The sequence below is a fragment of the Podarcis pityusensis genome (genome assembly GCF_964106645.2).
Source record: "Podarcis pityusensis genome assembly, chromosome: 5".
NCBI lineage: Eukaryota > Metazoa > Chordata > Lepidosauria > Squamata > Lacertidae > Podarcis > Podarcis pityusensis.
The window spans coordinates 68,612,485-68,624,384 of NC_138032.1; the positions used below are offsets into that span (position 1 = coordinate 68,612,485).

An 11,900-nucleotide genomic window follows, 5' to 3' on the forward strand; every position below is an offset into this window, starting at 1 on the left:
CAGTGGACTCCAACTCCGCTCTCATCAGCCCAAGCCTATCATGGTCAATTGTTAGATATAATGGAAATTGAAGTTCAGCAACATCGAGGATCAAAGGTTCCCCATGCCTGGTCTGACAAAGCTCAGTTTTAAAATAAATAAATTTTAAATAAGGCTCAAAGTGAAGGCCATGAGTGAAGTCTCACTGTGAGCAAAGTTGCTCTCCTCACACTGGTAGCCTTTTTTTAGCCTTTAGACTTCTGCTAGATAGCTAGAGGATACATTTCTGGTAAGCACACTTAAAGGTAAAGGTAAAGGGGCCCCTGATCATTAGGTCCAGTCGTGACTGACTCTGGGGTTGCAGCACTCATCTCACTTTATTGGCCAAGGAAGCCGGCATACAGCTTCCAGGTCATGTGGCCAGCATGACTAAGCCACTTCTGGCGAACCAGAGCAGCACACGGAGACACCGTTTACCTTCCCGCCGGAGCGGTACCTATTTATCTACTTGCACTTTGACATGCTTTCAAACTGCTAGGTTGGCAGGAGCAGGGACCGAGCAACGGGAGCTCACCCCGTTGCGCGGATTCGAACCACCGACCTTCTGATTGGCAAGTCCTAGGCTTTGTGGTTTAACCCACAGCGCCACCCGCGTCCCTGTAAGCACACTTACTAAGCTGTAAATGCCCCATTGGACTTACTTTGAGTAAATATGTTTAGTAACGCAGAGCATCCAAGTCACAGTCCTGAATTCACCATTTCCTACTTGACCCATTAAGCACCGTGATATTGCAAGAGAGCAGGGATTCTGCAGGTGGGATGGCAAGATGGAGGAAAGGTTCACACAACAGACCAAGGGACACTCTGAGAGAACAGTTAAGAGTGTTGAACTAGGAGTGATTAAAATCCCCACTCAGCTTTGAAACTCACTAGATAACCTTGGGCCAATCACTTCATCTCCATCTAATCTCCTTCACAGGGTTGTTGATCTGATAAAGGGGAGGGGAACCTGTGTGTTTCACTTAGCTCCTTGGAGGAACAGGGACAGAAATATAGCAAGTAAAATCAGTTTGAATGATATGTGAAACTATGCCACAAGTATGCATTTAAAATATGGCAATTGAAATATGGGTAGTTTCTTCCACCAGCTTTTGCTCCATGTGTAAAATATATCTCCATTTCCTAATAAAGAGTTCAGTTCACAAGTCTGACACTATAAAATTCAGAGACTTTGTAGCTCGGAAACTGAACAGGACACCCTGAGCAGAAGACAGGAAGAGAAAAGGGCATTATCTTCTCTCAGTTTGAGAAGGAACCACGCCCCCACCCAAAAAAAATTGTCTGTCAACAGATTAAAATCTTCATATTTTCCTAATTAACAATTTCCTGTTTTGTGAGAGGCTTGGCCCAGCAGGATCTTTATAGGGTTAATGTCAATAACTTTGTTGCTCCAGTTGCAATGACTACCAATTAGTTTATTTGCATAAGTCAACATGCTACATATTATGTTTAAAACCATAAATGGCTTGGGACCAAGATACATAAAGAACCTGTCCTATCAAGGTGGTGTATTTGACAGGAATACTGCCCTGCCCTTTAACTGCACCGAAGCTGTGGAACTCCCTGCCTGGACTCCACCTTACCATCTTTTCACCACTGAGAGCAATCTTAAAACACAAGAAGCTGGTATAAATTGAACCAACATAAACTAAGTCAGCAAACGTACACCGGATCCAAATGCCATTCAGGACTAGGCTGAACTGCCCTAACCTGGAAGAGGGAAAACAAGCATTTAAATTGAGTTACACCACTCTTTTCGTTGCCTTAATTTACTCCAGGTTACATAACCAACATGGATGTGATTAGGATTCAGCCTAGGTTTCACTTCCTTCTGTCCTGCCCCCCCCCACCCCTTTTTCAGAGTTTACATGGACATGGGTGGCGCTGTGGGTTAAACCACAGAGCCTAGGACTTGCCGATCAGAAGGTCGGCGGTTCGAATCTCCGCGACGGGGTTAGCTCCCGTTGCTCAGTCCCTGCTCCTGCCAACCTCGCAATTTGAAAGCACATCAAAGTGCAAGTAGATAAATAGGTACCGCTCTGGGGGAAGGTAAACGGCATTTCTGTGCGCTGCTCTGGTTCACCAGAAGTGGCTTAGTCATGCTGGCCACATGACCCGGAAGCTGTACGCCAGCTCCCTCGGCCAATAAAGCAAGATGAGCGCCGCAACCCCAGAGTCAGTCACGACTGGACCTAACAGTCAGGGGTCCCTTTACCTTTTAAGATCCAATAGGGTCTGCTGAGCCAGGATTGAGGAGATATGCTTGCCTATCTCTGGCTGAGCCAGGTTAAGGGAGTTAAGCTGATCAGCTGGATCCTAACCCCACTCATCCTGGCAGATCTAGCCTTAGAATTGTGCCCCAAGCCTTGTTTAGGCAATTGTTTTGTTAGGTAAGCCAATTTTTACTTTTTGCTCTTTTCTTGATTCTCTCTCGACTTTATTTGATTGCATTTGTATAATAACAGTTTCAATGTCTTTTAAAGTTTTCTGTAAGCGCCCCAGGATGCTACATAACAAAAAGACAGGACACAAATGCTTCTGCATGTAAAATATCTGAAATACAGTAGAAGCTGCAGCGTTACTAACAGACAACAAGGACTATCACAAACGTAAGTTGCTACAATGCTGAAACCCTGGCTGCTGCCAAATAGTAATGACTGCCTGCAACTATTTATTCACAAGATTTGCAGTACTAGAAGTGATTTAATTATTCAGCATCATAAATTTAACTCAAGGTTGTTAAAGGAGTCACACACTGGCAAGAAAAGGCTACATGTAATATCTGCCCAATAGCAGTGAACAAACTGTGCTGTAGACTCAGCAGTCTCATACTGACGCACACTATCTGGTACTCAGAGTTCTCTGTGTTTAATGCCTTCCTCTTATGCACTCAAAAAAAAATAATGCCTTTACTATTTCCTCCAGAGCATAGAGGGGCCCACAACTAAATGAAGGGTTAGAGTCAGGGCAAAACAAGAGCTCAGTCCCAGAAAAAATTTTTTTTACTAAACAGAATACTTTTTGTTAATGGTCTGCTGTATGTTGGGAGTGAAGCTTTCTTGCTGTTGAAACCTAATAGTCACAGGTAGGACTGAGAGCAATAGTTCAGAGTCCAAGGAATCTGGTTGGAGCCCTAGAGGAACTGTTAGGTAAATGGGCAGGGGGTGTTTCCCATTAGGCTGGGTAGGCACCTTCTCAATGCGGAACGGATAACTTTAAAAACTGCATACCAAATAATGCCACCTTGTGCAAACAGAATTCTCTCGCCTGGAATGGTCTGCAACTTTTCTAGACTTAAATGTAAAAATCCTGCAAGCGACCTTGTTTTACTCAACCTGCTTTTTGTAATACATCAGTACATCATCGTCATTCTTGTGTAGCACATTTAATTGACCTCTGCCTAGGGGTACAGTTATCAGTTTATTCGTTTTTATTAAATTTCTACATTGCCCTTTATCAGAGGATCACAGGACGGTTTGCAATATAAAAACACAAAAATGCATACCATAGCAACAACCAAAAACAATTCCCCTGCCACACACACATTTCAAAAGCCATAGATTGTTTAATTAGCCAAAGACCTGGGTGAAGAGGAATGTTTTTCATATATAATGAAAATGCCACGTGAGCCTCCCTGGGGAGAGTATTCCACAAGTGGGGAGCCACTACAGATAAAACCCATTCCCTTGTTGCCACCCTCCAGACGTCTTATGTAGGTGACACATGAAGAAGGGTCTCAGATGATGATTGTGGGATCAGTTCATACGGGGAGAGGTGGTTCTTGGGGTATTGTATTCCTGGGCCTTTATAGGTCAAAACCAGCATTTTGAATTGGGCCCAGAAATTGGCAGTCAGTGCAGTCGGGCCAGGATTGGCGTTTTATGCTCCCTAAGTGGAGGCTTCTGCAGTGTGGCAGAGGAAATATCTTTTGTTGGCAAAGAGGCCAAAAATAAGTGTGCCAGGGGCAGAATGAAAAGCCACTTCATTTCCCCAACGCACCCCTGAAAGGCGGCAAAATCTATGCCAGCCCTGGAGCCAGTGTAATTTCCCTTCCTGTTGAAAAACAACAACCTGGGGGGCACAGGAAAAGCACCTCCTTCACCTTCTGCTGTAAAAGCAAGCAGAAGGGCTTTGAAATGGTAGTTCTTCTGCCATGCAATCTCCCACCACTACCACTGTAGGATTACTCTGCATTATGGATCCAATGTTATACCCACCCATTGGGAAATAAGATGCAATTAATCAATGAATTTCTTAGTAGACGTGTATAGGATTATGCTTTAAGCTGATGTAATTTTGCATGGGGGAAAATGCTCTCATATTATTTATGTCTTACGCAAAAGCATTCATAAGTAATTATACCAACTATTAGTAGGTCAAAAATGCTTCCTTAAAATAAATTCAGGTTTTTTTTAATGCTTTCATTACATTTTGAAGCCCTATTCCTAGCGCACCATGTTTGAAGTAGGTGAAGAAATATGCCACTTGGTTAAAAAATAACAACTAAAATGAGTCATTTCATTGTTATATTGCTTGTGGATGTGAACAATAAAGACAGCTTACAACAGCTTATTTGAAAATAATTTAATGTATTATCTTCCCATACATAGTTCCGAGTACATTCGAAAGGTCTTTTTTTTAATACACTTAATGAGAATGTACATTGTACAAGACAAAACAAAAGCAAGGTCACAAGTATTCATTCCTAACATACATTGTAGTGTTTAAGCAAGGCAAACACCATGAATTACATCAGTTGCAGCATACTGTATACCACACATCTAAAAATCTTCAGTGAAATGACTTAAGACCTCATTTTTACACCAATTACAAGTGAGCAGAAAACACTGCAATATGGTTGTTTGTGCGGTGTCCAGATCATTCATCATTTATGCATCTTTTCTCTTGATGATCAGAGGTCCCACATTGTCTCCCGTTTCATCATTATGGTTTGTATGAGACCCATCACATAATGGAAACTAGGGAGGAAAAAATGCCTTAAATTTACTTTTTTATATACAGCAAATAGCAATTCACAAACAACAAGGAAACCTAAGAGTGGCCTGATTTATACCAAGTCATGGTTTGTTTAGCTTAAGTGTTGTTGACTTGAAAATCTGAATGCAGCCCAGTGGATAGCCATAATTTATTTTCTGGCAAGAAAATCAGAATGTAATGCTATGGTTTGTAGTTGGTTTATAAATCACTGATTTTAAAGACTATGGTTGGCATTATTTCTCAACCCAACGGCCTTGCTTAACCATGGTTTGTTTGACTATTCCTTCCCAGGTACCTGCCAAACTACAGGCCCACAAGATCAGCACAGGTGGAAAACAAGTTGCACTTTGGAGAACCAAGTCACAGTGTATTTTCTTAACTGTGAAACCAACACATGGTTGGCTAAGCAAACCATGATTAATACAAACCATGGTCTTGAGTTAAATGCTGTTTACAGCCAATGCTGAAGAAATTTGGCTATGCTACCATCTAGTAATTTAGTAGGCCATCAGAAGGTATCACAGTTCCTGTGCTGATATGACAGAAGACTTGTCCGTACTAAACTTAGACCTAGATTCAACTAACCCACTGCACTAGCAGAAGCCAGCAATGGGGCTTCTACCCTCTCCTCCCCCAAAATCTATTCTGGAGAGTCAGGAGAATCCCAAAAACAGCACATTGGGGTGGGGTGGGGCTGGGGGGGGGGAGAGCAGGGTCATTCTGCCTGGCTTGCAAAAATGCTTACATTCACAGGACCATCAAAAAAGTGCAATTTTCAATTCCTGCCATTATAAATAAAATACATTTGTCTGAGGACTAGTATCAACATTTGGCCTTGAAAACAAGGACAGGATCAAAGTATTTCAACATATTTGATCAACATTTCTGCTTTATTATACAACCACTGCTACAATTTACACTATAATAATTCCTTTTTTGCTTCTAACATTGAACAACCTATTCTCCTGCTGCAATATTTCTTTTCCCACTATAACCTACCCCTCTCAGTTGTCTTTTAAAATATGAATGCTTAAACATCAATATTCAGTGGTGTTTACTCTTATGTTACATGCTCTCAGGAGGAAACCTTCCTCATATGGAAAATTGCTTTGATTCTAGAAATAGCCGATTATTGGACTTTCCTTCAATGGCTGCTTCTAATTCAGTTATTCCTTCTGATTCTTCGTGATGAACTAAAAGTAAGTACTTTGGCTGTGGAGGGTTCAGCTAATTTGTAATTAAAAAGTTACAAGATATTTGCCATTTTCTTCTCTTACCTTCTTAGACCTCCAACACCGGCAGTACACAGCTTTCTCCCCCAAATCTTCCATATCAAATGCATGAACTACCTTTGGGTTATCTTTCTGGATATGGAGATTTACCATCCCATTACAGCATCTGTCCTTGCTGATAAATTTTTTGTAAGCAAGATATCCAATGGCTGCCGCTCCAGCAGCAAACGTAACGGCTGCAATCCATTCAACTGAAACAGAAATATGGAGAAATTGTTAGAGGGCACTCACTAAGGCCTTTTGTGCGAACTGGTGCTGAGAAGTTACTGTCTGACAGAATTTTCATTTTCTCCTCATACAAACTTCATAGCATTTAGGAGGGTTTAATCTGCGTTCCCAAACTGCCAGAATATAAACTGAAAGCACTCTTTCCCATGCATGTCTACTCACTAAACACAGAAAGATTTTGCTTCCAAAGTGTGCACAGGATTAGCGCCTTAGGGTTACATCTAATGTTAGACCTATTCGGAATACAGACATTGAAATTAATGGACATAGTTAACATGAGTCCATTGATTTCAGTGGGTCTAGCTCCAAGTAAAACCTAGTTGGATTCAACCCCTAAAATGCTATTCTATACCAAGTGGTGAGTTTGATCAAGTTCAAATATACGATTGTAGCTTTAGTTTTTGTTCTGACACTCATGGAAAGGAACCACTTCATTTCTTTTGTGTAGACCCAGTAGAAGGGGTAAATAAACTTTGGAATACTAGAAATCGTGTTTCCCTTCTCAAGGAAATGATTAACCCTCAAGACTTCTTCCCCCTCTCTATGCAACTTAGGGCACAACCATTTCCAAGTACGGTAAGTACTATTTTCAAAAGGTCAAAAATGTAGCTAACACAGGACTTTAAGGAATGCCAAAATGAGAAACAAGTAAGTTAGATCTAAAGAGTTACATAGAACTACATATTGAGACAAGAGATAACCTGGAAATGGTTCTAATAGGAAGAGAAGGAATTCCAATATTATCCGGCAGGTAAAAATAAGGTCACTAGTACATTTATTTATTATTAATCTAGTACTCTGTTGAGGAAAGAGAAGTCAACCTATTCATCAATCACAATCATTGACACAATACATGTTACTAGCTTCCAGGCTAACCAGAGGTGATTAACTTTGCAAACAAGCAAATATTTCCCAATTAAAAATTCTAAAAATCCCACTGACTGCATTGGGATTTATGTGTTTGGATTAGCAACCCTGAAGATGCAATCTTGTGCAATAATTCTTTATACCTTGTCCACACTGTTATTTCAACAGAAGGCATTACGTAGAATCAGGAGTTCCACTAAAGTAGGAGTAGGAACATTTTTAGCCCAGCAGGCCAGATTGTTATCTTCCCCCATCTGTCAATCAGCTGATGTCACAATGAGGTCCACTGGCCTTTTTTGCTCAGAGGTGGTCTTCAGAACCCTTTCTCAAAACACTATTTTGTGCAGGGCTTTGAAAGGGGCTTCTGACAATCAGCCAATTATTGGATCTTCAGAAGTTCCTTTCAAAGTGCTGATCAGCAGTGCAAATAAACACACTTTCAGCTAAACCAGGTTTTTACCTGCCCTGACCTCATGCACAGCATCAGGTACAGAGAAAGTTACTGCTGCTTGGCCAAAACGGTCTCATAGGCCAAATGAGGATGCCTGGTAGGCCTAATCAGGCCTGCCAGCTGGAAGTTCTCCACCCCTGCACTAAAGCAAGGGTGGCAGTCAACACAACCAAAATATTTACCCTAGAAGCTTCAGCAGGGCTTCCAGGCAGACCAAAAATATTCCAGAGTGTAGGAAGCTTAAGCTCCACCAACTGGTCCCTAACACCTATGTGCAAGTCCATAACACTTTTATCTGGACCAGCTTAAGAACAAAAACCAGAAGTGGGCTGCTTTTGCAGAATCATCACAGAATTCTTCTCAAGCTCAGTATTAAATGAAGGGAGGTGGGAAGAGATAAAGTTGTTAGCGAAGACATGGTAGAAAGTTGTGTTTACAATGTGTGGTCGCAGTATGAAGGCAGTGTTTTAGAAAGACTGACTACAGTTAGAATCAAAATGTTTTGAGAACACCCAGTTATTTTTCTGCATTAAATGTTCCATTCCAGAAGCTCATTAGTAATACAGAATAGATGCCATTAGCCAGACTTGGAGGTTTCGGAGTTTTTAGCTTTGTCTACTAAAGAAAAGTAAGATAAGCATGTTGAATTAGGTTATTCTCTAGATCTGGGACACCAGAAAATTTACTAAAGCAAATGGAAGATTTTCTCATTTGCAAATTACCCTAATTTACAGAAGAATTTTCCCTATAAAAATTGTCTGGAAAAATCATTTCACACAACCGGAGATATTTTATGCTGAGCAGAGAATAAGACTAAGCTCTGCAAAAGGCTTCCTGGACAACCATCCTGGGCAACATATTGGAGGGCATGGCAGAAACTCCATCTGCACCAAAAGTATTCTATTTACTCCCTCTTCTTTATCTCTGCCTGCCTAGAGTTCTGTGTAACTGTAAAGTTCTTACCGTCAATATCTAGCAAGCCTCATAAAACTGTTAAACTAGACTCTCAATTTAACCAACTGTAGTGGAGCAACACAGCTGCTGCTGAATCTTTTTGTATATAGGGGAAAGTCCTTGGTGCCGTGTTTTATTTCCAAGTTCAGTAGGACAAACAGCTCACAAACTCCATACCCACAATGTCAATACAACAAAAGCTATACAGTATATAACTACACACTCATGAAATCCAACCGGTTCATGTCAGACAGAACACAGGAAAGGATGGACCAACACATCACAAAAAGAAGCTTGCAACTTTCAGATGCCCTGCATTTGTTGAAAGTTAGTGGGGTCTAACTACATACCTGCAAGGCTGCACCTGTGCCATAATCACATATAAACCATAGTAGGGAACAGATCACGCAGACCAAGAAATATATGGCAAGAGTATTCTGATTCCAATTATTTAACTTAACTAACGTAAGTGGAGGATGGAGTGCTGCCACCAAGAGCACTGTAGGGCGCAAGGAAAATGGGTGATCAGGAACTATGGTGAATGTATATCATATACAAAAGGAATGAGCTATATAACATATGATCCCGACAGGCACTTGCCTAAAATGCTGGACAGAGACACCTACAAAAAATTACAACTCTGGGTGTGCATCAGGTGTCCTTAGAGATGTGAATGCCCAGAAACTAAGGCCTGAAATTGGGAGACTTGACATGGAGTAGGGAATAACACAAATACTGAAAACAGCTAATTACAGCAATAGTGCTTTATTTAGTGTTGTTGTACAGCACCCGGCTGCTTTATCCTGTTTTTCATCACAAGATGACAGTTTTGCTCTACATATCCTGGAACTTGAAAGATTGTTACTTATCCAGGATCAAAGAATAGTTAGGTCCCTTTAGATTCTGAGCAAGCTTCCTCAAACTCAGCCCTCCATATGTTTTTTGAGACTACAATTCCCATCATCCCTGACCACTGGTCCTGCTAGCTAGGAATCATGGGAGTTGTAGGCCAAAAAAAAAAAAATCTGGCAGGCCTGAGTTTGAGGAAGCCTGCTTTAGAATCTTTTCTTCTTTTCAAAGCTGGGCAATAGTTTTCCAAAATATGAATTAGCAATCAGCACCCTTAGTTGATGTTGGTTTGCTAAATCTTACAAGTAAAAACAGGAGAGAATCCCAGCCAGTTTTTGACTATGTGCCAAGTGCCCTCTGATCACTATTGACCAAAAAGCCAGCCCTCACATCAAAGTGCGCCTTTTAGGCAAACGAAGCCCTGAAGCCTCTCCCCTTAGGAGCAGGAGCCTGAATGCAACCTTTCTCAAACCGACACCTAGTTACATTTCCCCCAGCAGGAGCACTAAACTACCCCACTAATCCCCAAAGGTATTAGTTAAATGCGCTTCAAGGGCGTCCACCACGAGCAGTTCAGAGGCCGAGCTTCACCACGCCCCCTCCCAAAAAGAGCCAAATTCCGGCTAGGAACGCGGTGCCTCAGCTTAAAGACCCGAGACAACAATTCCAGCAGCCGAAATGCTTGGCATTTGCAGCGCAGTCACGAGTTCCTTTGTTCTCGGCGCAGAAGCGAGCGGGAGAGGCAGAGGTCAGGCAGGGAAGCCCGACTGTCGGAAGTGCGCGGCGCCCGAGGGCTCCCGCGGAGCAAACAGGTGCGGGGAGAAAGGCGAGCGCTTGGCCAACGCCTGCGAAGATGAGCCGAGGAGGGAAGGAGGAAGAAACCTCGGGGCATCGCTGCTGCTGCGCAGCGCAACGCTCCACAGCGGCGACCGGAGCCCTGGAGGGGAAAGAACTGCTGAAGGTCACTGCAAATAAAAGCCTAGGGGAGCTGCAGAGGTCGCAGGTGCAAAACTGCTCGCCCCCTATACAGTCAGGCTGGGTCCACTTTATGAAAAAAAGACTATGCCCCGCCCGCCTCGTTGCAGGCGCCGCATTCCCGGAGCCTTTTCTCTTTCCCCGGCCGTGAAGATGCCTGTTTTTACGGGGAAAGAGAACTGCATGGCACACAGGGCCCCGCGCTAAGGTAACAGGTCTCTCTCTTTCGCTTGGCAACGCGGGTAAAAGGGAGGAAAGAACTGCTCGGGAACCACGGAAAAACCCACATAACCCGCCCCTAAACGCCCCCCCCCTTGCAAGGGCGCCGCTGCAATCCCGCGACCTTGCACGCTCTTACCCCGCACGGAGGAATTCGACCCGAGCCCCATGACTGCAGCCCCGGACGCACGCCGCGCGGCCACCCTCTGAGGCTCCGGCGAAGGGCGCGCGAGGCGGGGCGAGGGAAGTGACACCCGGCGGCGACGCGCCTGCGCGCCAGGGCTTTTAACATGGCGCCGGCCGGCCGGGGGCGGCCTCTCTGCTTCAAGGGGCGGGGCAAGCGCTGCAAAACCACCCAGGGCGGCTCTAGCAGGAAGGGTGGAGGGAGGTCAGGGGTCGGGAGTGGAATCGCCTGCGGCTGGAGACTTAGAGACCTCGGGGGTGGTCGGGAGGATTAAAGGAGAAGGGGAGGAGGAAGAACAGTCAATGCCACCCTGAGCATAAATGCTACAAATGCGAGAAGCAGCTGAATAAATGAGCCGGGAAAGATTTGGGGGACAGATTTGCTTCAGGATGAGAACAGAAATCGTGCTCCTGCGGCGCGGCAGCAGCGGGAGGCCCCATTAGCTAAAGTGGTGCTTCAAGTTAAGAACAGTTGCAGGTTAAGTACGGACCTCCGGAACCAATTAATTACTTAACCTGAGGCACCACTGTACCCAGATTATTTGGAAAAGTAGATCTACTATTATGTAACTGGTGAGGATGGACTGAACAACCCCAACTTTCACACATATGCAGCAAAAAAAATAATAAAGAAAATCAGTAGAATAGCCTATGCAGTCTTCCAATACCAGTTGTGTAGTGTGCAGGATAGTGGTATCTATGGTTTCACTGTTGTGGTGAACTAATGCCAATTTGCATATATTAAGAATGAAATCTCATATTTATTATTTTGTCTTCACCGCATGTAGCCCTGCTACCTCTTTCTTGTAAAAGGTTCTGCTTTACAGATACATGACACACAAATT

The 11,900-nt window shown here is 43.4% G+C and overlaps 1 protein-coding gene across 1 annotated transcript; it reads right to left on the reverse strand.

The window, feature by feature from the left end:
* Positions 1-4,608: 4,608 nt before the first annotated feature.
* On the reverse strand, positions 4,609-11,160 carry CISD1 (CDGSH iron sulfur domain 1). The gene is made up of 3 exons (XM_081004806.1): positions 11,012-11,160; positions 6,315-6,520; positions 4,609-5,018 (listed from the first exon to the last, which is right to left on the reverse strand). Exons 1-3 carry the CDS (start codon positions 11,040-11,042, stop codon positions 4,929-4,931), a joined length of 327 nt encoding a protein of 108 aa, XP_080860932.1. The 5' UTR covers positions 11,043-11,160; the 3' UTR covers positions 4,609-4,928.
* Between the last annotated feature and the right edge of the window lie 740 nt (positions 11,161-11,900).

What these genes read in the sequence shown, in the direction of transcription:
- CISD1 (XM_081004806.1), bottom strand. Translation starts at nt 11,042, where the DNA reads ATGGGGCTCGGGTCGAATTCCTCCGTGCGGG. An exon ending in GTCGAATTCCTCCGTGCGGG is followed by an intron (nt 6,521 to 11,011) that starts GTAAGAGCGTGC and finishes TTTCTGTTTCAG; the next exon opens with TTGAATGGATTGCAGCCGTT. An exon ending in GGTGTTGGAGGTCTAAGAAG is followed by an intron (nt 5,019 to 6,314) that starts GTAAGAGAAGAA and finishes TTTCCTCCCTAG; the next exon opens with TTTCCATTATGTGATGGGTC.